This window comes from Orycteropus afer, unplaced genomic scaffold, assembly GCF_000298275.1.
Source record: "Orycteropus afer afer isolate SDZICR_OR568_19922 unplaced genomic scaffold, OryAfe1.0 scaffold00730, whole genome shotgun sequence".
In the NCBI taxonomy this organism is placed as follows: Eukaryota; Metazoa; Chordata; class Mammalia; order Tubulidentata; family Orycteropodidae; genus Orycteropus; species Orycteropus afer.
Window position 1 is genome coordinate 706936 of NW_006922317.1, and position 26915 is coordinate 733850.

At 39.7% G+C, this 26915-nt stretch overlaps 1 protein-coding gene across 1 annotated transcript in view; it reads left to right on the forward strand.

Moving 5' to 3' along the window:
- The first annotated feature begins 7850 nt into the window (after window positions 1-7850).
- Window positions 7851-26915, forward strand: part of RAP2A (RAP2A, member of RAS oncogene family) — a 73725-nt gene continuing 54660 nt past the window's right edge. The window contains exon 1 of the mRNA XM_007957338.2: window positions 7851-8164. Within this exon, the coding sequence (XP_007955529.1) occupies window positions 7851-8164 (314 nt within the window). The remainder of the gene's footprint in view (window positions 8165-26915) is intronic.

A 26915-nucleotide genomic window follows, 5' to 3' on the forward strand; every position in this document is an offset into this window, starting at 1 on the left:
ACTGCTAAAAGAACTAACAGATCTGTCCTGGAGAAAGTGCACCCAAAATGCTTCGTGGAAGCAAGAATGGCCAGACTTGTCTTACCTATTTTGGTCATGTTTTCTGAAGGGACCATTCCCTGGAGAAGGATGTCATGCTTGATACGGTGGAGGGTTGACAAAAGAGGGGGAGGTCTTCAATGAGATGGATTGACAGGGTGGCTGCAAGGATGGGCTCAAGTATAGCAGGGATCATGGAACTGGTGTGGGATCTGGCAGTGTTTTGTTCTGCTGTGCATGGGGTCGCTATGAGTCGGAAACGACTCGACGGCACCTAACAACGACAACAAAGCATTTGTTACAGCTGTTACTGCATATATAAGTGCGTAATTGGTAGTTCAATGTCTGTTGCTTCTGCTTATATTTGTCTGTCCTGTTAGAATGCTAGCTGTTTTGGCTCATTGCTCATCACTGTATTCTCAGAGCCTATAAAAAAATATGTAGTAAATGCTCATTAAATATTATAATGTCTTTGACACACCATTCCAACATCTACGTAGAATGAATGTGCTCGCAAATGCTTGCTGACTTTTTTAAACATGCTTTTGCTTTGAACCCTCTCACATTTTATAACAGGATATGATGCTAGAAGATGCTGAAAACCTAACTTAAATCAAAAGACATTTGCTGTTTACTCAGTCATGGAACCCCTTGTGGCTCAGTGTTTAAGCACCTAGCTGCTAATCTTCTAACTTAAAGATCAGTGGTTTGAACCCACTAGTCACTCTGTGGGAGAAAGATGTAACAGTCAGCGGCATCACTGGGGGGTATGGCAGCATGAGGTGATACTATCAGAGAAGGTGACACCAAAATGACTGTCTATAAAATTTCTGTGCAGTGTTTCAGCAGAAATTTATAATTTTTTATAAAGATATTCCTGTGGTTAGTTATAACAAGAAAAACATTTTTCATAAGCCCAGCTTGGATGTATCAACATATCTACAAGGCAAAAACTCTATGCTAACTTAATTTTTGGACTTCCCAATGTGCTCCAGTCAGAGCTGTCATTATTACTCAAATACAATGACGTGTGGAATCACGTGGTTTTGTCTGCACATGTTACAAGCATACATTGTTGTTTTGGTTGTTGCAGATGTTTTAATAGTCACTGATTTCGTCAAATTTTTTGGTGCTTTAGCTACAATATTGTAGTAATTAGTATTTGTGAACCCTATCTTTTTTTTTTTTTTTTGGAGAATGAAGTAGTAATTAGAGGAAAAGGAGAAAAAATGAAAAAAAATGGCTTCCACTTAGTTACTAATGATGTTATAACTAGTTGTTGTAATTCAATGTAGAAAGATTTTACCAAACAATTTTGTTGTTAGTATTCATATAATCTAAGAAATAGTACATTTAAGCAGTTTACAGCTATAGTTATTGCATATTACTTTATGATTAAAATTGATAACAAACATTACTAAGGATTCTGTATGGCCTGGTATAGGAGTAGGTCCATGGGGGTGGGGGTGGTGAGGCCATGAGTTACCACACTGTGTGATACCAACTCTAGTGACTGTACTGGTAACAGTCTTCTATAAAGATTTATAGCCTTGAAAACCACATGGGGCAGTTCTACCCTGTTTTGTAGGGTCACTGTGAATGGAATCAAATAAATGGCTATGAGTTTATTTCCTTGTTTTGTAGTAAGTCCCAGTATTGGTTTGACAGCTCACCCTTGTCATCAAGGACTTGTGTTCGTCCCATCCTTCTCCTTAGCCATTTGAAGTTGGTTGGCTTTCAACCTTAGCCGTAATGTGTGACAGCCCAAATCTGGTGACCACATTCTTGTATGTGCAAAGGAGACAGCAAGGAGACTAACGGCAAACAAAAGGGAGGAATTGTGTCAGAATCTCAGAAATCTCCCCAGCTCCTGCATTCCAATGTGTGGAGTGAAGAAGTAACCTCACCCAAGGAAGATCTGGCCTTTGCCCTAGGCTATAGGGAGGTGGTTTCCAAACCAAAGAAACTGAACTGACTGCCATCCAGTCAATTCTGGCTCATAGCGATCCCCATTGGGTTTCCGAGGTAAATCTTTATGGAAGTAGATCGGGAGGTGGTTTCTAGTCCCCTGGAATGTCATCTTCTCCTATGTGCTCTGGCCACCAGACAGTCTAACAATGTGATTTATAATGGGGCTTTGGGCCACTTGGTATTGTTCTGCTTCCTAAGGGCAGTATATGATCAAGTCCCAATGAAAACTCCAGACACTAAAGGCTCAGATGAGCTTCCCTGACTGGCAATACTTTCTGCGTATTGTGACATGTTAACAGCAGGAAAATAACACTGATCTGGCTCCACAGGAAGAAAACAATGGAAACTCTGGTACTTTTCCTGGACTCTGCCCTGTGTGCTTCTTTCCTCGGCTGATTTCTATCTGTATCCTTTGCCTGAAATAAACTGCAACCATGCGTGCAACAGCTTCAGCAAGTTCTGTGAGTCCTTCTAGAGAATTATCAAAACTAAGAATTGTTTGGGGAATCTTTTGAATTGTAATTAGTGTCAGTTGTGATGGTGTTCTGGTGTGGACTGTTCCTCTCACTTCTGCAGTTGGCTGAACTCTTACAGAATGGCAAGAACTGAGTCATGTGCCTCCTCTAGACTAACCATGGCTGGAGAGGAAAGGATTGCCGTTTGTGATCAATCCTGATACATGCCTTCACATCCTTTGGCAACAAGAAAGGGAAATGGTTCAGTATGCAAGCAGCATTATGGCCATGCTTATGCTATATTAAATGTAGATGTCTGATTTTCTCAAAACCCTAAAGTTCTTAAAATTTTTCAGTGCTTTTGTTTTCCTCTCTGTTTAACGATTAAGTTTCTTCTCAGAAACTTTTTCTTCTTAAAATTGACTTTTTAAACAAGCATTTACTTTCTCAACATTGGTTTCTTTCATGGACTCACACACTCAATTACATACATACTTTACATACTCAATTTCTGCATTTTCAAATGTGTTGAAACTTACCAAATTTCTAAAGAGGACCAAATTTATTCTGACTTTTTTTTTCCATTCTTTACATATATTTCTGTTTCTCAATTGTATTAGCCTCAAAATCATGAACATGCCATCTATTCTCCTTATAAGTACCAGCAGCATTTCATAGGTGCTCATGTACTCAACTTGCCCATGACCTTTGTTAATCAGAGACATGCTTTAATAGGAGGCAATAGGAATGAGGGCTTTACAGCCAAGATTAAAGGCCATATTACAAATGTTCTGTGCTAACTTGTTTATATTAAATTCTTTGCATATTTGTTTCTTGCTGGTGTCATAAGTCCAAGAACACAAGTACATTTACTACTTCATTATACCTTTTACAACGTCTTTCACAGAAAGAAAGCATCAGGGTTTCCATGGTAACACGTGTGTGACAATTGAGGATATTCGGACATAGGTAAGATAACTCTCTTTCAGATTCACTGGGGAAAGGAGAAATTAATTTTTTCCCCCCAGAAATTCACTTCTGAAAGTAAAGGGACCCAGCAAGTCAGTGTACAATGTTAACACAGATTTATAACTTGGGGGAAATCCAATTTTGTTTTATTTCAATTATATTTAGTCTTTCTCATAAAGAAATGAATGGAGACAGAAGTTTTTATTTCTAAAATCACTCTCAGAATAGAAAGATTATTCAGGTATAAGAATGAACTGATTAAGGGACCAGGAGACAGCCATTTCCCATGCAAATCTTCAAAATTGTCTATATATCCTGACATCTTTTCTTACAGCATCTTTCCTTCAAGCAACATTTCATATATAAATACAAATCAGATAAATACCATGATCCAAGCTAGAACTGTTGAGAAAGCATGCTCTTAACTATTATGTTTCTGTTGCCTTCTAGTGGTTAAAAATCTATTTTTATGACATTTGAGAATGAAAATTGAGGCATGTCAATATGAGAAATATAAACAAACTGCAATTACTCCAAGGGCTGCAATCTCCACACTTTTCCCTTATCCAGAAAGGCTTCATTGATGAAAGTCACAGAAAATAGCAAGAAAAATGCCAAAAATTCTCCTCGTCTCTATTATGCCAAGCAGAGTGACTAGAAGCCCACTTACTGTGTTTGTGACAGCTTTGGTTCAAAGTACTCCAATTCAGAGCCTCCTAATTATCTGGGAAACTAGGGTGATGAGAACAATTGCTTAAGGTTACATTCTGGGTCACAATCCCAATACAAGTTTCTTAAAAAAAAAAAAAAAAAAAGAAAAGTCACTGGACCTTTCTTATTCCTTTAAAACGAATGGATTTCCAGCTCCACTGCAATTACTACATGGATTGTAATCATCTTACAAGGAGAAAATTTGACTCTTTTTGGCTTTACTTAACTCCAACAAGCCTGGAGACTTATTACCACAAAATTAGACAATGTGGATCTTAAAAAACAGTCTGACTTTCCTTGGAAAAGAAATGTAGCTGTTATAAGCTCAAGTAACCACATATACTCATACTAAACCTACTGCCATCGAGTGGATTCCAACTCATAGTGACGCCCATTGGATTTGTGAGGCAGTAAATCTTATGGTAGCATAGTGCCTAAGGCAATTGACTGCTAACCAGAAGGCTGGCGGTTCAAACCCACCAGCCACTCCTTGGAAGGAAGGTTGGGCAATCTACTTCCGTACTGATACTGCCTCAGAAACCCAAGGAGGGGTTGCTATGAGTTGGGGCTGACTCGACGGCACACAACAACAACAACAACAAAATCTTAGGGAAGCAGATTGCCCTGTCTTCCTTCCAAGGAATGGCTGGTGGGTTTGAACTGCCAACCTTCTGGTTAGCAGTCAAATGCCTTAGGCACTGTACCAACAGAGCTCCTTATAATCATACTAGTTTTACACAAAATATCAGACTTCCAAAAAGCTAGATGAACACTGTATTTACCTACAATGTCCTCGTGGAACATCTCTGCTAAAGTACTCAGATACGAAGCATTCATCTGAGCTTTCTCAACTGTAATTCCTTTTTTCACATTATTAACTTAGGGTCAGGTATCAGATCCTCTTTGGTTTCAATACTTTTAAAACATTCCTCTGATTCTTAGTTCTTCAGCAATTTGCCCTCCTACTTTGCTGATCCTGTTGACTCAGATGGATACAAGCTCTCATATTTTGATGATAATCAAGAAATAATGACTGAGTTATATCTTACAACACAGTTATAATTGACAAGACACTTTCCTTAATTGTTTTAAACAAATACTTGTGTTTTTCTATATATAGCAAAAAAAATGCAAATTTGGATTATCCATTCTTTTGCTTTTTTTGTAAGGCAGTAGGACACTGCTAAATCTGGCTATATCTTCGCAGTAGTTTGACAAGTGACACAAAAAAATAGTATAGGAACCTCTGATATTTAGAGAGGCTCAGCCAAATACGCTCTGTACATAATGATTTTGTGCGGAAGAGGAACTGTAGAAGGCATGCCAGGGTCAAATATAATCACAGGATTTATTATTCCCAAGATCTTTGAGATAGTAACGGATGAGTGTAGACTAGTTTTAGGACATTGCTTATGGGAGATAAACCTAATTAAAAAAAAAACAACTCACTGCCGTGGAGTCGATTTCCCCTCATAGCGACCCCTCCTTGGGTTTCCGAAGTAGTATCTCTACGGAAGTAGATTGCCCAATCTTCCTTCCCAGGAGTGGCTGGCGGGTTTGAACCACCAGCCTTCTGGTTAGCAGTCAAATGCCAGGCACTACGCCACCAGAGCTCCTAAACCTAATAACAGTTATTACAAAAATAATCAAGGAATGCATGGGGATATAGCTTATCCTAAAATTGATGCTTTGAGTGGGGAATGATATGTATTTAAGTTCTACTTTTACAAAGACACACAAACTTACGTTTTAAAACAGTATTTAAAACAACCAACATGGTTTAGGCGGCATATGTCGTTGTTGTTGTTGTTTGCCGTCGAGTCGGCCCCGACTCATAGCGACCCCTCCTTGGGTTTCCGAGGCAGTATCACTATGGAAGTAGGATTGCCCAACCTTCCTTCCGAGGAGTGGCTGGAGGGGTTGAACCTCCAGCCTTCTGGTTAGCAGTCAAGTGCCTTAGCCACTATGCTACCATAGAGAGGACCAATGTTAACTGCCGCACTATGTCTCCTTGAAAAGAGGAAAATTTCTGTTTCCTCGATTCAGCCTACCATTCATTCCACATCCCTCAGAATAATACTCATGCCCGTCACTTAAGGAGAATGCCACAAAGACTCCGTTAAAAAAGAATTTATCACTTTCTCTTCAACAAACCTTGTTGCTTCCCCAGAACAGGGCACAACTAACAGCCCCTCAATCTTTGACACCCCTCCCAAACCACACCAGTCTCAGCTCTGTCTCCCTACCACACCGCCTTTGCAGAAAGAGAATCGCTAGTGCCGGTTGGCGCAATCTAAGCCTCTGTCATTCATTAGCTCACCAACGATTGGTTAGCAGAGAGTACGCAGGAGCAAAAGCCCAGCCTGGCGAGGCAAAAGGAGGTGGGTTGGCTGATCCTGAGACTAGTTTTTCCCCATTGGTTGAAGGAGGGCTGTTCACATGGTATTAGGCAGCTCCCTATTGGCCGTGAGTGATACCAAGCGGTCCAGAGACGGGGGCTGGTTGGTTGGTATGAATCCAAGCTTCTTACTAATTGCCCCAGCTGGCTGTTGCTGAGGTATCTCTGGTGTTTTGGGCTCCCTCCTAGGACTCCGCTCTCCAGATTTTCCATGTGCCCATAGTTGTCAGGGCGTGGGAAGAGCTCGACTTCTGTCAGGCTCCGGAAAAAGGGCGGGGCTAGGTGGAAGGTGGATGGGTTTCAGGTCCATGTCACTAGGCGTGAACCTTGCTTCCACTGGCCACAGTTGACTATCTCCTCCAGCAGTGGGCCAGAGGTGCTTGTTCTGACGCTTAAAACAAAGCTGCTTTGCCTGCTGTTTATGCAATATCGGGCAGAAAGCTGAAGGTGCTTCTTTTCACCTCAAAACCAAAAGCTCTTAGAATTCTGACAGACTGTGTCGGGCACAGACCCTCACTCGAAGGGCTCTTCTTAGACCTCGCCCATCTCTTCCTTCCATTTCTTGCATTAGGTTGGTCTGGCTCCTCTAACATTTTCTTTCTGCAAAATCCTAAGAGTAAGCGTCTCAGGTTGACGTTTCTCCTCCCTTAGCTCGCCCCACCCCGACAGGCGAACTGGGCATGCTCAGTACACAAGCCCTGAGGTTCTATGGGGTGTGCGGGTGGGGTGCTGTTGAGTGGCCTCGGTGGTTGTTTATTTAACCGTGGACAGAAGCTTCCGCGCTGCGCAGAGCCTCGAGGGAGTGAGCGCGGCTGGTCGCCTAGGTGACCGAGGGGCTGGGGCGGGGCTGTGAGGTACCGCCCCACGCCCCCGAGCTCCGCCCCCGATAGCTCTGCGGCTCAGGCGCGGGCGCGCGCTCTAGCGCCGGGTAGAGCTGTGGCGACGGAGGGCGGGGAGCTGGGCGTGGAGGCGCGAGGGGCGGGGCGGGCATTACTGCAGGCCGGTGAATCCGGAGGCTCTGGCGCCCCGCTTCTAGCTCGCTTCTAGTCCTCCCGGCGCCTCTGGGGCCGCATTGCTGCCCGGCTTGGCCCATGCTCAGGGCCGCTGCTCCCTCAGCTGTCGCTGCCACCGCCGCCGCCCGGGAGGCCGCCGCGGCCGTGAGGTTGGGGCGGCCGCGGGAGGCGGCGGGGCCAGCAGCCGAGGCAGAGTCCGGGGGCGCAGCGCGACGGGCGTAGTTCTATGTCGCGGGCGGCAGGGGCGGCGGCGGCGGCGGCGGCGACGACAGCAGCAGCAGTAGCGGAGGGACGATGCGCGAGTACAAAGTGGTGGTGCTGGGCTCGGGCGGGGTAGGCAAATCCGCCCTGACCGTGCAGTTCGTGACAGGCACCTTCATCGAGAAATACGACCCCACTATCGAGGACTTCTACCGCAAGGAGATCGAGGTGGACTCATCCCCGTCGGTGCTGGAGATTCTGGACACGGCAGGCACCGAACAGTTCGCGTCCATGCGGGATCTGTACATCAAAAACGGCCAAGGCTTCATTCTCGTCTACAGCCTTGTCAACCAGCAGAGCTTCCAGGACATCAAGCCCATGCGGGACCAGATCATCCGAGTGAAGCGGTGAGAGGGTCAGGGCGGGAGCCGGGAGGGCGCGGCCACGGGAGCCCTTTCTGGAGTACCCGGGGTCCCGCCGGCAGGGCCCCCAAAACCTCCAGGGTGGCTTCTCGGCTGGACTCTGGAATAATTGTCCCAGGCCAGAACTCCCCCGCGTGTGTCCGTTTGTAGGGGAACTGGCTAGGGAGAGGGATCTGAGGTTTTATGTTTTATTATTACTGTCATCCCCACCGTCATTATTTTGAATCTCAAATTTGAGTGCTTTGTTTCACAACTAACATTTGTTATCCCGATAACCCAGAGCACAGTTCTTTGTCTCTTGGATCGTCTTAGTAGTGCTTGTACAGAACCCCAAATAAAACAAACTTTAAAACTTGCAGGGGGTAAAGAGGTGGGTAGGTGTGTTTCAGGAAGAGGAGAGCTGAAGTAATATAGGCAAGACATTTTCAGATTGAACAACAACGAAAGAATCTGTCTTTGCAATAATGACAGCAAAAATTGCTCACACATATACTGCAAAAATGTCAAATTGAGGGCAAAGAGACCTTTATCCTCTCAGAAAAGATTTAATGGTGCAAAAGCGTTTTGCAAAACTGAACTCTAATTTTGTGCAAAACTTTAAAGACAGGCTGTCATATTATTTGACATCATAACAACTTAGTGGGGTTGCAAGTCTAACAGCATATAGGTGCACAAATATGCCATTTAATAATTAAAAGAAATGTTATTTAACTCATTAGGGAAATAGTATTTTTCTTCCAGTTTGTTTTGTTTTCATCTAGCCATCTTCCACCTTTAAAAAAAAAAAAAGCTTTTCCTGGAAATGAAACAGAGGATTCCTCAAATGTTGTATGTACGTCTAAACTATTAGCTAATTTAAAGTTAATACAATAAGCTCTTTCCTAATACAAACTCTTTTCAAAAGAGTTAAGTCTGATAGGTTAAAGAAGTTAATGTTTGTTTTCTATTAAATTGACTAAGTATATTTTTCCTTGTAATTTCAAATATTTGATTAAGATCTTAGTTCAAAGTTTTAGCAAATTTTTCTAATTACTGTTTAATTACACATCAGTTTGTTTCTTATTATTAGTCAATCTTCGCAGATAATCTTGTTCATTTAGTGTCATTTTCCCCCTTACCTAATTCTACCTATAGCCAGACATTTGAAGATAGATGTTGAAGTGTAGTTGTAAGTTTACTGCAAACACAATCACATTAAAAGGTAACTTTTAATGAGTCTACTGATTCTGAAAGTGCAAGAACCAAGTCACATGTACTCAGAGAAGGCTCAAAAATCCATTACAAGTGCTGGATTTTTTAATGCAACGTATGAGATTTAAGCCCTCTCCCCATTATCCCCTTAACAAAATGACTATGCACTTTAAAATGTTGTTGTTAAGTGCCATCAAGTGGGACCCGATGCATAGCGATCCCTCCTTGGGTTTCCTAGGCAGTATCAGTACGGAAGTAGATTGCCCAGCCTTTCTTCTGAGGAGTGCTTGGTGGGTTTGAACCACCAGCCTTCTGGTTAGCAGTCAAGTGTCTTAGACATTATGCTACCACACAGCACATGAAACTATTCACTTTAACTTAGTCTGAAATTTAACTAAAGAAATAGCACACACAATTTTCACTTAGCTATTAAGATGTGTTTAATAGCTAAATGAAAATTGTGTGTGCTATTTCTTCAGTTAAATTTCAGATTAGGATAAAGTGAATAGTTTTATGTGCTTTGTCACTGTTCTAAGATCTATGGATATGATAGCCTTTTATTTCTCTAGTCTTATTTTCTTCAAGTTGTTGATGGCTAACAGATGAGAATATTTGGAGTTGAACTATATATATATTTCATATATATGACTTCTAAGGCGCAACAACATTCAAGAGACTCGGATGCTTAATTAAACTCTACCCCAACCCCCAACACCACTCAATTAGGAAGAAGAAAAGAAAATCTACAGAACAGAGTAGTCTAATTCATTACCACATCTTAATATTTCACCAAATACATAGTCAAATTATAATAATCCAAGTAAATGTTCCAACTGTCCCACCCTTCATCGTTCAATATGTGCCTATAAAGATGAGTGCATACATTATAAAGTCATATATACCCAGAGGAAACCTCTTGGCACACACCTAAGGGACAGTATATGGCAGGCGAAATATCATTAGATAGTATAGTCCACAGAATTTTATAGTTTCTTACTTAGTGTAGATTACTTTTCTCTGTGTATAATCTTTTGGACTAAAATTGGTGTCCTAGAACAATTTATTGCACTGTGGCCTGGGCAGAGGGGGTGGAATTAGAATAAAATTATACTTGCCTGGATGTCATTTTACTCACTAGATTCCCTTCTTGATGTAAAAAGACCATTGACCAGCTAAAGTAGAGTTCATAAATTCTTTTCTCTGAAATTCAACCATTTTGTCCATTGAGAACCACTTAGACTCTGAATGTTTTTGTCTTGTTATTTTATACACCACACTAACCTCATCTACTTCCAGCCTGTAGTGTGTTAATTAAAAATTAAATTGAAGGAGAGAAAGGATCTGTGTCTGCTATGTATAATACAATATATAAAGCATATATTATGCTAAAATAGGTCCTCAGTTGTTCTTTACTCCCTCCTCCCACTTAAAGAGTATAAAACATGGTTTTCAAATAAGTGAATTTTCTTCTTTTTTTGGGAACTAATTCTTAAATTAATCGGTTACTATAGGAAATATTCCATAATTGTTCCCCAACCTCTATCCATTCGTATTATGTACAACAGTTGTTTTGGGATATTCAGTATCATCATAATAGATGACCTAACTAAAGAAGAAAGAAACTTAATATCTTGCCCAAGACTAGTCAGTAATGGAGAGATTTAATCCAAAATCTGTGTGAATACATGTATCCCTCTCTTCTGTATTAGAAAGCCTTTAAACTTGGCATTTATGGACAAATTCATTATCTAACCTTTCATCTACAGTAGTGACATTCAGTGGAATAAAATGTAAACCATGTATGTAATTTTAAATTTTCTAGAAGCTGATTTTTTTTAAAGTGAAATTAATTTTAATATTGTATTTTATGTGACCCACTGTATCTGTCTTAGTTATTCCATGCTACTATAACAAAAATACCACAGTGGATGGCTTTAACAAACATATTTATTTTCTCACACTCTACGAGGCTACAAGTCTGCATTTAGAGTACGGGCTCTAAGGGAAGGCCTTCTTTCTCTGTCATCACTAAAGGAAGGTCCTGTCTCTTCAGTTTCTGCTTCTGGGTCCGTTGGAGATCTCCATGTGTCTTGGCATCTGTCTTATCCCATCTCTGCTCACTTGTTTAATCTCTTTTATATCTTAAAAGAGATTGACTCAAGACACAACCTATGCTAATCCTGCCTCATTAACATAACAAAGACATCCCATTCCTGTTAATCACATACATAGAGGTCAGGATTTACATTTGTTTCTAGGGATACAATTCAATCCATGACATTCTACTCTTTGGCTCCTCCAAAATTCATCTCCTTGCCATATACAAAGCATTCACCCCATCGCCTTATCCCAAAAGTCTTAAATCAACTCCAATTCTAAAATCTCAGCTTCTGAATCATCTAAATTAAATATGGGTGAGGCTTTTAAGCATATTCCCTCCTGGGGCAAAGGTCCTCTTTCTCTCTGAACTTGTGCAATCTAGCTTGCAAGTTATCTATTTCCTAGATATAATTGTAGAGCAGTCACAAGGTATACATTTCCATTGCAAATGGGAAAAATTGGATGGAAAGAATGTATAGGAGGCACCACACAAGTCCAAAACTTGGCAGAACAAATTACATTAGCTCTCAGGTCTTGAAAATAATCCTCTCGTCTTTAAGACCATCTGGGTAATGGCTCTAGCCATTAGTTGGCCATACTCTCATGATTCTGGATGGAGACACCTCAGCCCTAGGCTTTAGCTCCACCTTCCAGGCCCACTGGGATGGCAGCTCTGCTCCCTCCTCATGCTCCTAGTCCATCTGAGTGGTGACCTCATGCCCTTGGCAGGCCCTGTTCTGCTGCCCCTTGCTTATGGCATTCCCACTCCCTCAGCTTTGGGCAGTGGCTCCATCCCATTGGCACACCTTCATGGCAGCCCCACACTGCAGTGTTGAGTTGGCAGTGATCTGATTGAAACCTAATTCCTTTGAGAATCACGGCCCCATCCTTTGGAACTGAGAAAGCCCTGCTTCCCAAGCCCTTTCAGCAGTTCTGCTGATTTCCGACCTACTCTCGGGATGGTCCTTTTCTTTTTTTGGATGACAACAGATATAACCCCTTTGGACTATTTGCTGGCTGTAGCATTCCAGGCATTCCCTTAGAGCCAGAGCTCTGAATTTGAACTTCTTTCGTTCTTTTTCTGTCCCCTTCAGTCAAAGCTCATGGCCTTTTTGCTGTGGTAGTTGGTTAGATCCATCAGTCACAGGTTTAATCTCTTTAACAAAAGATTGTGTATCCATATGCTTGGTGAACATTTTAGGGCACGTGACCTTAGTTTGTACAACAGAATATTCCAAATATTTGAGTTTTGTTTTCATTCTGCACAGTTCATTTTTAATTCTGTCTCTTTCTTCTCACTTTTTACTTTAAACAACAGGGAGAAACCATGTGGCCCCCTTAAGATCTTGCTTAGTAGTCTCATCAGCAAGATATCTAAATTCATCACTTACGAGTTCTGTCTTCCACTAAACCTTTTAACATAATTCAAACAAATTCCTTGCCACTGGTAGCATAGTGCCTAAGGCACTTGACTGCTAACCAGAAGGCTAGCGGTTCAAATCCACCAGCCACTCCTCGGAAGGAGGGTTGGGCAATCTACTTCCATAGTAATATTTCCTTGGAATCCCAAGGAGGGGTCGCTATGAGTTGGGTCCGATTCAACGGCACATAACAACAACAACAGAAGCATAAAAATCATCACCTTTTCTCTATTGTCCAATCACATGGTCATCATTTTATTTTAAAGCCTCACCAGAAGAACATTTAATGTCCACATTTCTAGCAACATTGTGTCGTGGTGCCATATGTGTTCTCTCAGATGATAGGTACTTTCTCTGAAGGTCTCCTCACTTCCTTCTGATCCCTTACCAGAATGGTCTTTGATGTACATAATGCTACCAACAGTCTCTTCAAAGGCAATCTAGGTTTTTACTGTTAGGCACCTTGAAACTCTTTCAGCCTCTATCCATTACCCAGTTCAAAAACTGCTTCCACATTTTAGTTATATATTAGAGCCATACCCCCACTTCTCAGTGCCAAATTCTGTGTTAGTTATCTTGTGCTCTATAACAGAAACGCCACAAGTGGATGGTTTTAACAAACAGGAATTTATTCTTTTATAGTTTAGGAGGCTAGAAGTCCAAATTCAGGGTGCTGGCTCTAGGGAAAGGCTCTCTTTCTCTGTCAGTTCTGGAGGAATGTCATTTTCTCTTCAGCTCCAACTTCCTTGTTCCTTGGAGATCTCCACATGTGTTGGCGTCTATCTTACCCTATCTCTGTTTTCTTGTTTAATTTCTTTTATATATCAAAAGAGATTGACTCTAGATATACCCTATAGTAATCTTGCCTCATTAACTTAACAAAGACAATTCATTCCCAAATGGCATTATAACAACACTCACAGAGGTTAGGAATTATAATATATATTTTTGGGAGACATTATTTAATCTATAACAGTATCCAAAATACTGTCATTTCATCATGGTGTCAGTACTTAAAAATTATTAGTGAGATATTTTACTTTCTTTTTTTTGGAATACATTTTTGAAATCCAGTATGTTTTCTATGGTTATGGCACATCTCAATTTAGAATGGCCATGTTTCAAGTACTTTGTAGCCATATGTGGTTGGAGGCTGTTGTATTGGACAGATCAGGCCTAAAGTGTATATATTTTGGAGAAATGATTGCTTTTCTAAACTTCAGTCTTTTTACCTGTGAAATGGAGAATAACATTTCTCTCTCAGATTAGTGTTAGGATTAAATGAGGTGATATATTTAGGGTGTCTCACCCAATACCTGGTAAACAGAAATTGGCCCAAAAGTTCTACCTGTCGTTCTGACTTTTATTAATCATAGTATGTTTGCCTCCCTACCTTCTTTAAGTTTTACCTTTGACACAATGCAGTTTTAGAGGAAATAATCTAAATTTATAATTTTCATTTGAAATTTCTTACTGAGGTATAGGTGACATATGTGACTGATTCACAATGGTTAAGCACTCGGCTGCTAATGAAAAGTCAGCGGTTGGAACCAACCCAGTGGCTCTCTGGGAGATAGACCTGGTGATCTGTTCCCATAAAGATTATAGGCTAGGAAACCCTGTGGAGCAGGTCAGCTCTGGCATGTTGTTGTTGTTGTTTGCTGTCGAGTCAGCCCTGACTCTCCTTGGGTTTCCGAGGCAGTATCACTACGGAAGTAGGATTGCCCGACCTTCCTTCCGAGGAGTGGCTGGTGGGTTTGAAACGCCAGCCTTCTGGTAAACAGTCAAGTGCCTTAGGCACTATGGTACCAGAGCTCCTAGCTCTGGCATACAGGGTTGCTATGAGTTGGAATCAACTTGACAACACACTGCAACAATATAGACAAGATGAGACTAGAGAGCAATTCAGATTGAAGTAGTCTTTGGAAAAAATTTGTTGATATTCTCTCAAAATATTTGTTTTATAAAGGGTCTCTTTTAAGGGAAAGAGGTAAGAGTAAACATTTAATTTAACTAGAGCAGTATTACAGAGCAAAACTCACTGCTGTTGAGTTGGCTCCAACTCATAGCGACCCCTCCTTGGGATTCCAAGGTGGTATCACTATGGAAGTAGATTGCCCAACCTTCCTTCTGAGGAGTGGCTGGTAGGTTTGAACCGCCAGCCTTCTGGTTAGCAGTCAAATGCCTTAGGCACTACACCACCAGAGCTCCTTCACAGAGTAAAACTGAAATAAGTATTTTCATTGGATTGTTGTTATTTGGAATTTATTGCTTTTTCAAAGTATAAATCAGACTACAACCCCCTTAATTCTTTATAGGTTTGTGTATGCACTCTTATCAAAGCCAAGTGAACTAACTGGAAAATAGCTGCATTTCTAAATTCGTCTTTTTTCTTTTTCTTTTATCAATTTTGGATGTGGTCACACACACAAAAAAAGAGTGATAGAGAAAATATTTCTATTGGAATAATTCCATAATTATTTCTCTCATCCTCCCAGGATAAGCTATGATCTTGACTTCAAGTATCTTTGAACGTGATATGCAAGGCCTGTTGCTCTTAGATTAAAACCCAGAATCCTCAACATGACCTTACAAGACCCAGCACTCCCTTGCCCCTTTCCAGCCTCACTTCTTAGCCCCATCTCACCTATTACATTCCAGCACCCAGACTTTGTGGGTTCCTTGAAATTGCATTTTTCTGGGCTTTGCTCTATCAGATTGGGTGAAGTAGGAGTTCGTATAGAATTGTGAGAGGCAGTAAGGCTGACTCGACAGCAGTGATTTAGATTCTGTATGAAGTATTTAAAAAAATAAATAAAGAAAGAAAACTCATTGCTGTTGAGTCGGATCCGATTCATAGCAACTCCTCCTTAGGTTTCCGAGGCAGTATCTCTACGGAAGTAGATTGCCCAATCTTCCTCCCAAGGAGTGGCTGGTGGGTTGGAACCACCAACCTTCTGGTTACCAGTCAAATGCCTTAGGCACTACATTACCAGAGCTCCCTGTATGAAGTAAAAAGATTCTGAATTTGTATAGTGTCTGTAGGAATAGAAAAGAAAGGATGAATAAAAGTAGTGTCCAAGTAATAGTGTAAGAATGAGTTAACCAAATTTGGTATTAGAAGGAGAGGCAGAGCTCAAAAGTAATGTTGACATTTTGAACATGAGTGAATAGGATTATGGAGGAACAGCTGGAGAGATTATTTCAGTTTTGGAGATGGTAATCATCCAGATAGATGTGTTTAACAAATAATTTGAACAAAACCTGAAAGATCAGGTTATATATGGATATAAACACATGCTCAGGATCATATGAAACTTGGAGAGTAAGTGAAACATATTGGGTAGAGTATAGAGAGATAGAAATGAATGAATTGGCCAAGGATAAAAGTTAGTGTTCTAAGATATATAGGGAAGACTCCATATAATGCATCAGGCAAGAAGGCATGGGACATCTTAAGACTGGGGAGAGTGGGAAAAGTGTGATTGATTTGCGCTAATGAATGCGACTAAGTTGTTCTTTTTATTATTAATATTTCTGTGTCACTTAAGTGATCTATTTTTTTTTTTAACCTTTTATTGGGTGAAATTTTACAGAGCAAATTGGTTTTCCATTCAACAGGTGGCACACATTTTGTTTTGCAGCTTTAAGCAATCCCCACAGTGTAACGACACTCTTCCCACTTCCTCCCTGTATTTACCATTTCCCTTTGCCCTTCTTTCCTATCCATTCCTGCCTTCTGAGCTTTATCCTTAGGCAGATTCCGTATACTTCCTTAGTGTTACTGTTTGCCTCATAGATGTGTTTATTGTTTGGCTAAAACTTGAGCTGCAGGAGTGAATTCAGTCCCAAGCTTGAAGGTTGGCTAAGCGCCATAGTCTCAGGAGTTCCACCAGTCTCTATCAGACCAGTAAACTTGGTCTTTTTATTCTTTGAGTTTTGTTCAACATTTTGCCCCCATTCTGTTCAGGATTTCCTAATGTGATCCCTTTCAGAGTAGTTATCAGTGGTAGCCAGGCACCATTTGGTTCTTCTGGACTCAGGATTATGAAGGCTGAGGTTCATGTGGTCTGCTAGTCTCTTGGACTAATTGTTCCCATGTTTTTTTGTTTTTTTTTAATTCACTCTTCTTTGCTCCAGATGGGCAGAGAGCAGTAGTTGCATTTAAGTGATCATTTTCAAGTGATCCAACTGCTTGTTTGCACTTTTTCCACTCATGTAAAGTAACCATAACCTGCTTTAAAATAGAGGCAAATTGCTGATTGCCACATGTAGATCTTTGACCCAAGGCAGTTTGGAAGTGTAGAGCTGAAATCAAGGGAATACCTCAAATGGTGTTTGTCCCAAGTAAGTAAAAACTTCTAGAGCTCTGCTACCATTCTTTCCCCCACAAACCCCCTACTGCCCTAGTTTAGTATCTCCAAAATTATAATCCAAAACTAGATCTCCAAGCTACAGAGCCTAATAGCTATGAGTCACTTATAACCTCCAGATTTTTTCCTTAAAGGAAAATGTATTTGCAGCCTTGTAAAATTACAACATCCTAATCATAAGTTTACTTTTGCCATCCCAGGATTACCCAGTTTGTGATCTCTATATCTTGGTGTTTTGTCCAGTTAGATTTGTTGATATTTTTTATCAATAAAATCTATACTCAAAGGAGTCATTATAATACTACATTTTTAAAAGCAGGACACAAAAGTAATTTAAATAACCAACTATTCTTCTGCACACAGATAATAGATATCAACTGTTTTGGATATTGATAAATCCTCTGGCAAGAACTTGTGAATGATTTGAAAGGTATATGACTGACCTCTGAGTAAGAAATATTCAGAACACTAGTCAAGCAGATGATGTCGATTTTCTAGCTATCCTTTACCAAGAAAAAGTGAGATAATTAATTAGTTAAACATCAAGGAGGAGGTAGGGAAACTGAAAAAATGTCTCTAGATGATTTAGCCAATAGAAAGAGCCAACAAATTTGGGATTGTTGTATTTGCAATACACTTGAGTAGTGATGTGATTTCTATCTGTGATCTAGGAAATTATATACAGCACACTATAATGCATATATTTTAAATTTATATATATTTACATGAGAAGTTTACATAAAACCCTATATATTATATACTAAAGATTATTAGTGGTTATCAGGGGTAGGAGGGAGTGGGAAAGGGGGAGCTTTTGTTTGCAGGGCATTGAGTTTATGCTAATGGTGGTAGAATACTTTGGAAAAGGATGGCAGTAATGGTGGCACAACATAAAAAATGTCATCAGTGTCTCTGAGCTGTGAATGTGGAAGTTGTATGTTGGCGAATGTCTTGTGTATGTTTTCACCACAGTAGAAATAAACACACACACAGAGTACTTAATTGAAGGGATGTATTTTCAAGGGTAATTTTTATTTTACACAATTTCTCTCTTAGCCCTTAAGAACATAAGCCCCAGGGAAGGAAGTATGATCCACTCTGGGGTTTCCTTTGCTTCTGTTATGACTTTTCCCTGTTATCTTTCTCTTTCCACCTGTCTCTACCTACCGTTTTCTTACATACTTATATTTTTCAGGCCTATAGTATAAAAAGAGTTGTAAGACTTCTAAATTTTTTGGAAATAAATATGAGTAGACTTTAGTATGAGATAAAACTGATGAAGACTGAATAGTTGGAAAAGTAAAATTATAGAAATAGTGTTTCTATAGGAAATGTACCATGAAACTGTAATGGTAGGCAGAAATATGCCATTATATTATTTATGTCTTTGTTACTTTGATAATTATCTTTTTTCCTTTAATAATTATTTTCAGCCTGACAGAGAAATATGTCTTAAAGATATTTTTGTGCTTTACCATAGCAAACTGAGCTTTTTAGTAGATTGATATCAATGGTGATGCTATGATTTTACACATCTGCATTTTCAGTAAAATGTGTTAAGAAAAATACAAAGTCATTAGTAAAGCTTAAGGTTATCAAAATATCTAAAGTTACATATTCCAAGCTTAAGATTTCATTATAGTATGTAGTGAATATAAGTAGATGTAGGTTTATTCTCCTGAAAGATTGAAATATCTCTGGAAATACTGAAGCTAGTACTCCAACTATTTCATGTAGGAAAACTTGAATAAAACACAGATACCTGTAGAAATGGCAAATGTTTTGTTGCCTATATATTTACCACGTTTGGGGAGGGGGGAACCTACCTTAGCCTGATTTTTAATAAATTGCTGTTTAAATTGAGGGCCACTGCTGTGAAATAAATGGCCGACTCGACGGCAAACAACAACAACAAGCTATGAAATAAAGTATTTTAAGGGTGTGAGTCTGAATAAGGTTATTGGGTATCTGAATCAAACATCAGCAGCCTATTATATTCACTTCATGGTTTGTGAAGTTCTAACAAATCAACATGGGAAGGCTTTGGAAGCGTGCTGCATTTAGTAATGTCAGTGGAGCCTGTTGGAAATGAACTAATCATACATTGCTGCAAACTGTCTGAATAAGTTATTTAAAATAGATCAGAGCAAGATAATTAACTACAGTTTTAAGTTACATATTCTATTTTATTTAAAATGCTGAAATGTATTCACAGAATAAGTTTGGTGGCTCTTTTTTGTTTGTTGTTTTGCTTCTTGAATATGCTTAAGATTTTAAAACATACCAAAGATATTTTAGGGAGAAATATAGTAACTTATAATCATTATTTTTTCATTGTTATCTGTAAAGTAACAAAATACTGAAGAAGTAACAGATTTATCTCTGTTTGCATTCATACATTAAGAACTGGCTTTCACAAGTTCTTAACTATGGCTGACAGGAAGAAATACATTCTACTTGGTGACCCAGTGGATATAGGTGCATATGCACATAAGCCAGAGCTTCATAAAACAATAGTTAATGCTTGCTGTAGAGCTTCTGTTATATTATACTTTGTATTTTATTTTTTTTTGTCTTACTCAACTTCATTGGTTTTAAATGCACATTATAACTCACTAAATTGATCTCATGACATAGCTTTTGAAAACTGCTATCTTGGAACATCTTACTTGAAGAAAAATCAAGGAAACCATCTTTCTAGTATTTTAAAATAACTTTCATCTTCTCTTTCCTGCTTTTCCATTTTTCCCAAATGATATTTACACTTACTAAAGCAAAATACTTCCCAACGTAAGTTAGTAAATATTACGTCTATTACGAAGAAAGATGTTGTTAACTACACAAACCAAACTCACTGCCATCAAGTTGATTTTAACTCATAGTGATGCCTCCTTGGGTTTCCAAGGCAGTATCACTATGGAAGTAGATTGCCCCATCTTCCTTCCGAGGAGTGGCTGGTGGGTTTGAACTGCCAGCCTTCTGGTTAGTAGTCAAGTGCCTTAGGCTCCTACGTTGTTGTTAGATGCCATCAAATCAGGCTGACTTACAGTGACCCTATGTGAAACAGAACAAGACACTGCCTGGTCCTGTGCCTTCTTCACATTCATTGCTATGTTTGAGCCCATTGTTGTAGCCACTGTGTCAGTCCATCTCATTGAGGATCTTCCTCTTTTTACTAAGTATGATGTCCTTCTCCAGGGATTGGTCCCTCCTGATAACATGTCCCAAGTATGTGATATGAAGTCTTCCCATCCTTGCTTCTAAGGACCATCCTGGTTGTACTTCTTCCAGGACAGAGTTGTTCATTTTTCTGGTAGTACATTGTATATTCAGTATTCTTCGCCAACACCGTGATTCAGAGACATGCATCAACTCTTCTTCAGTCTTCTTTATCCATTATCCAGCTTTCATATGCATATGAGGTAATTGAAAATACCACAGCTTGGGTCAGGTACACCTTAGTTCTCAAAGTGACATCTTTCTTTGTGTTCTAAAACTTTAAAGGGATCTTTTGCAGCAGATTTACCCAATGCAATATGTCATTTGATTTCTTGACTGCTGCTTCCTGATTTGAAATCATGCAGTATCTCATTGTTCTTTTTGAATGACTCCCTCTTGGTCTATGCACAGGTTCCACATGAACACAATTAAGTGTTCTGGAATTCCAGTTTTTTGCAATGTTATTCATAATTTGTTATGATCCACACAGTCAAAGGCCTTTGCATAGTCAATAAAACACAGGTAAACATCTTTCCGGTATACTTTGCATTCAGCCAAGATTCATCGGATACATTCTCTTCTAAATCTGGTTTGAATTTCTGGTAGTTCTGCAACTGTTTTTGAATTATCTTTAACAAAATTTTACTTATGTGTGATATTAATGATATTGTTTGATAATTTCCACATTCTGTTATACCACCTTTCTTTGGAATGGGCATGGATATGACTCTCTTCCAGTCAGTTGACGAGATAGCTGTCTTACAAATTTCTTGGCATAGATGAGTGTGTACTTCTAGCATTGCATCCATTTGTTGAAACATCTTAATTGGTATTCCATCAATTCCTGGAAACTTGTTATTTACCAAGGAGTCTTGGTGACGCAGTGGTTAAGTGCTCAGCAGCTAACTGAAAGGTCAGTGAGTGGTTCAAAGCTACCAGTGCTCCATAGGAGAAAGACTTGACAGTCTGCTTCTGTAATGATTACAGCCCTGGAAACTCGATGAAGCAGTTCTGCTCCATCCTCTAGTGTTGCTATGAGTCATAACTGACTTGATGGTGATAGATGTTTATGGTATTTTTTTTGCCAGTGCCTTCAGTGCAGCTTTGGCTTTTTCCTTCAGTACCATTGGATTCTTGGTCATGTGTTACCTCCTGCAATGGCTGAATATCTACCAGTTCTTTTTAGTACTTTCATGCTTCCTGTGTCATTCAAGGAGCTCTGGTGGTACAGTGGTTAAAGCATTAAGCTGCTAACCAGGTCAGTGGTTCAAACCCACACAGTGTGTTCTGCAGGAGGAGGATGAGGCAGTCCATTTCTGTGAAGATTTACAGCCTTGAAAACCCTTTGTGACAGTTCTGCTCTGTCCTGTAGGGTTACAAGGAGTTAGAATTGAGTCAATGGCAGTGGGATTGTTTTCTTCTGGTTTTAGGTCATTCAGTTTTTTTGTACACAGGATCCTTCGATACTGCAACTTTTAGGCTTGAATTTTCCCTTCAATTCTTTCACCTTGAGAAATGCTGAGCATATTCTTCCCTTTTGGCTTTCTAACTCCAGGTCTTTGCACATTTCATTATAATATTTTACTTTGGCTTTTCAAGCCACCATTTGAAATCTGTTTAGCTCTTGCACTTCGTCATTTCTTCCATTCACTTTGCTATTCTCCACTCAAGCAAGTTTCAGAGTCTCTTCTCACATCCATTTTGGTCTTTTCTTTCTTTCCTATATTTTTCATGACCATTTGTTTTCTTCATGATTGATGTCCTTGATGTCATCACACAAGTTGTGTGGTCTTTGGTCATTAGTGTTCAGTTCATCAGATCTTTTCTTGAGATGGTCTCTAAATTCAGGTGGGATATACTCAGAGTCATATTTTGGTTCTCGTGGACTTGTGTTAATTTTCTTCAACTTCACCTTGAAGTTACATGTAAGTAATATGGCATGACTTTTCTACAGTTGGCTTCTGGCCTTGTTCAGAATGATGATACTGAGCTTCTCCATTGTCTCTTTCCACAGATGTAGTTGATTTGATTCCTGTATGTTCCATCTCTTGAGAGCCATGTATATAGACATAGTTTATGTTGTTGAAAAAAGGTATATGTGTTGAATAAGTCATTGGTCATACAAAATTCTTTCATATAATCTTCAGCATTTCCATCACTAAGAGCATATCTTCCAACTATCAATCCTTCTTTGTTTCCATTTTTTACATTCCTGTCACCAGTAATTATCAAGGCATAATGATTGCATGTTTGATCAATTTCAGATATCAAAATTTGGTAAGATCTTCAGTTTCTTCATCTTTGACATTAGTGGTTGGTGTGTAAATTTGAATGATAGTTGAATTAACTGGTCTTCCTTGTAGACATACGGATATTATCCTATCACTGACAGCATTGTATTTCAGGGTAGATCTTGAAATATTCCTTTTTATGATGAATGTGGCACCATGTTTCTTTAATTTGTCATTCTTGGCGTAGTAGACCTTATGATCAATTTAAAATGTCTAATACCAGTGCGTTTCATTTCAGTAATACCTAGCATATTGCTTTCTATGCATTTCATTTCATTTTTGATGACTTCCAATTTTCCTTAATTCTGCATTCCATGTTCTGATTATTAGTGGATGTTTGCAGCTGATTCTTCTCATATTGAGTCCTTCCATTTCAGCAAATGAAGGTCCTGAAAGCTTTACTCAATCCACATCATTAAGGTAGACTCTATTTTGAGGAGATAGCTCTTCTCCAGTCATATTTGGAGTCCCTTTCTACTTGAGGGCCTCATCTTCTGGCCTTATGTCTGATAATGTTCTGCTGCTATCTGTAAGGTTTTCACTGGCCTATCTTTTTCAGAAGGCAATTGCCAGTAGATTGCCAGGCCTTGTTTCTAGTCTGTCTTAGTCTGGAAGCTCACTGAGAGCTGTCTACCATGGGTGACCTTGCTGGTATTTAAAATACCACTGGCATAGCTTCGAGCAGCACAGCAACACACAAGCCACCCTGGGACAATAAACTGACAGACATCTGGTGGACAAAGATAGCATTTAGTTATTGAACAAAAAGATACATAAGAAATCACTTATTATTGTTTGTTGTGTATATTAAAAATATAAGGGCATATTTCTCATGTAATTTTATTCCTTCTAATAAAGCCAGATAGCTCCTGCCTTGTGAAAACTTAGAACAGAGAAAGGGATGTAGTAGTATTCAAACTAGAATGCATGATTGCCAGGATTATCCATTACTACCACAGGTTATTTGAGAAATGGATCTTTAAAAAAGAGGTTTGCTGTATCTGTCCAGGAATATATTGATTTAGCTCTCCCATTGTGACAAATAGATGAAGATGACCATAATTACAGATACCTTAAAATCACTTAGTAAAGTCACCCAAGAGAAACATTGCAAACTTTTACTTAACACATTTGGGAATGTTACTTCTCATGGTTTCCTATGAGCATCCCCTTAAAAATTAATAATTCAAATGTGTAAGTCCAACATCATATTAATAATTTAGTACATATTAGTATTTTGTTCTTCACTAAATCTCTTTATGGATTCCTTTGTAAAAGAAATCTTGGAGTGACTTTCTGTGTTTTTCAATTGAAAATTTTGTTCTAAATATATCTATCCATACATTGCCAGTGAACAAAAAATATTATCTATATTATAATACATGTAACAAGGGAAGGAGCCCCCAAGCAGGAAGCAGTAGCCAGGTCTCACAGTTGGAACAGTTAAGGTGAGAGCACCCTGGCAGGAAACGGCAGTCAGCGGACAGCCAGAACAGGTAGGGGAAGGCCAGGAAGTGAGCAGAATGGTTTGGAATAGCGAAGGATGATGAACTTGTCTGTTAGTTTGTTGTACTTTGCATGTTGCTGTGAGCCTGGAAGCGGTGCCAGCGATGTTTCAGGCACAGGTAGGGTTGCCATGGTGGGCGGGTTTCAGTGGAGCTTCTGGACTGAGACAGACTCAGAAGAAGGAACAGGCCATTCACTTTTCAAAGAATTTGCTGGTGAAAACCTTATGAATAGCAGTGAAACACTGTCTAATATATTTCTGGACAATTTTATGAGTAGCCCTGAAACATTGTCTGATACCGTGTTGGAAGATGAGCCTTTCAGGTCAGAAGACACTCAAAATATGACTGGGAAAGAGCTGCCTCATCAGAGTAGGGCCGACCTTAATGATATTGATAAAGTAGAGCTTTCGGGACCTCCATTTGCTGATGTGGCATGACTCAAAATGAGAAGAAACAACTGCAAATGTCCATTAATAATCAGAACATAGAATGTACAAGTATGAATGTAGGAAAATTGGAAGTTGTCAAAAATGAAATGGAATGCATAAAGATAGAACTCACTGCCGTCGAGTCGAATCCGACTCATACCAACCCTCCTTGGGTTTCTGAGATGGTATCACTACAGAAGTAGATCGCCTGGTCTTCCTTCCGAGGAGTGGATGGCAGGTTTGAATCTCCGGCCTTCTGGTTAGCAGTAAAATGCCTTAGGCACTACACCACCAGAGCTCCCCATCCTAGGCGTTGTTGTTGTTGTTATGTGCCGTCGAGTCAAACCCGACTCATAGCGACCCCTCCTTGGGTTTCCGAGGCAGTATTACCACGGAAGTAGGATTGCCCAACCTTCCTTCCGAGGAGTGGCTGGTGGGTTTGAACCGCCAGTCGTCTGGTTAGCAGGCAAGTGTCTTAGCCACTGTGCTACCAGAGCTCCTATCCTAGGCATTAGTGGGCTTAAATGGACTGGTTTTGGCCATTTTGAATCTGGCAGCCATATGATATAATATGCTAGGAATGAATGACAGATTGAAGAGGAATGGCATGGCATTCATCATCACAAAGAATGTTTCAAGATCTATCCCACCAACCACTCCTCAGAAGGAAGACTGGGCGATCTACTTCTATAGAAATAGTACCTCGGAACCCAAGGAGGGGTTGCTACGAGTTGGAGTCAGTTTGATGGCATGAGTTTGGTTTTCTTTGGTTCCTGAAATACAGTGCTGTCAGTGATAGGATAATATCCATACACCTACAAGGAAAGCAAGTTAATACTGCTGTTATCATATTTATGCACCAACCACCAAAGCCAAAAATGAAGAAATTGAAGATTTTTACCAGCTTCTGCAGTCTGAAATTGACTGAGCATGCAGTCAGGATATGCTGATTATTACTGGAGATTGGAATTCAAAAGTTGGAAACGAAGAATCATCAGTAGTTGCAAATTTGGCCTTGGTGATAGAAATAACACTGGAGATCACATGATAGAATTTTGCAAGACAAATGTCTTACTAATTGCAATTACCTTTTCCAACAACACAAACAGCAGCTATGCATGTGGACTTTGCCAGATGGAATACACAGGAATCACATTGACTACATCTGTGGAAAGAGGACATGGAAAAGGTCAATATCTTCTGTTAAAACAAGGACAGGAGCTGATTGTAGAACCAACCATCAACTGCTCATATGCAAGTTCAAGTTGAAGTTGATGACAATTAAAATAAGTCCACAAGAGCTAAGATATGATGTTGAATATATCCCTCCTGAATTTGGAGAGCATCTAAAGAATAGATTTGATGTATTGAACACCAGTGACTGAAAACCAGAGAAATTGTGGGATGACATCAGGAACATCATCTGTGAAGAAAGCAAAAGGTTATTAGAAAGACAGGAAAGGAAAAAAATGACCAAAATGTATGTCAGAAGAGACTCTGAAACTTTCTTTTGAATGAAGAGCAGCTAAAGCAAATAGAAGAAATGGCAAGATAAAAGAGCTGAACAGAAGATTTCACAGAGCAGCTCGAGAAGACAAACTTAATTGATTATAATGAAATGTGCAAAGACATGGAGTTGGAAAGCCAAAAGGGAAGAACACACTTAGCATGTCCCAAGCTGAAAGAACTGAAGAAAAAAATGTAAGCCTCAAGTTGCAGTATTGAAAGATTCTATGGGCAATATATTGAATGAGGAGGAGATCAAAAAAAAGATGGAAGAAATAAATACACAGAGTTGCTGTACCAAAAAGAATTGGTCAATGTTCATCCATTTCAGGAGGTGGCATATATGATCAAAACAATGGCATTGAAGGAAAAAGTCAAAGCGGCACTGAAGGAATTGGTGAAGAACAAGGCTCCAGAAATTGACGGAATACCTACTGAGATGATTCAACAAACGGATGCCATGCTGGAGGCACTTACTTGTCTCTGCCAAGCAGACCAGCTGATTGGAAGAGATCCATATTTGTACCCATTTCAAAGAAAAGTGATCCCACAGAATGTGGAAGTTGTAGAACAATATCATTAATATTGCACGCAAGTGAAATAATACTGAAGATAATTCAAAAACAGTTGTTGCAGTATATTGACAGAGAACTTCCAGAAATGCAAGCTGGATTCAGAAGAGGATGTGGAATGACGGAA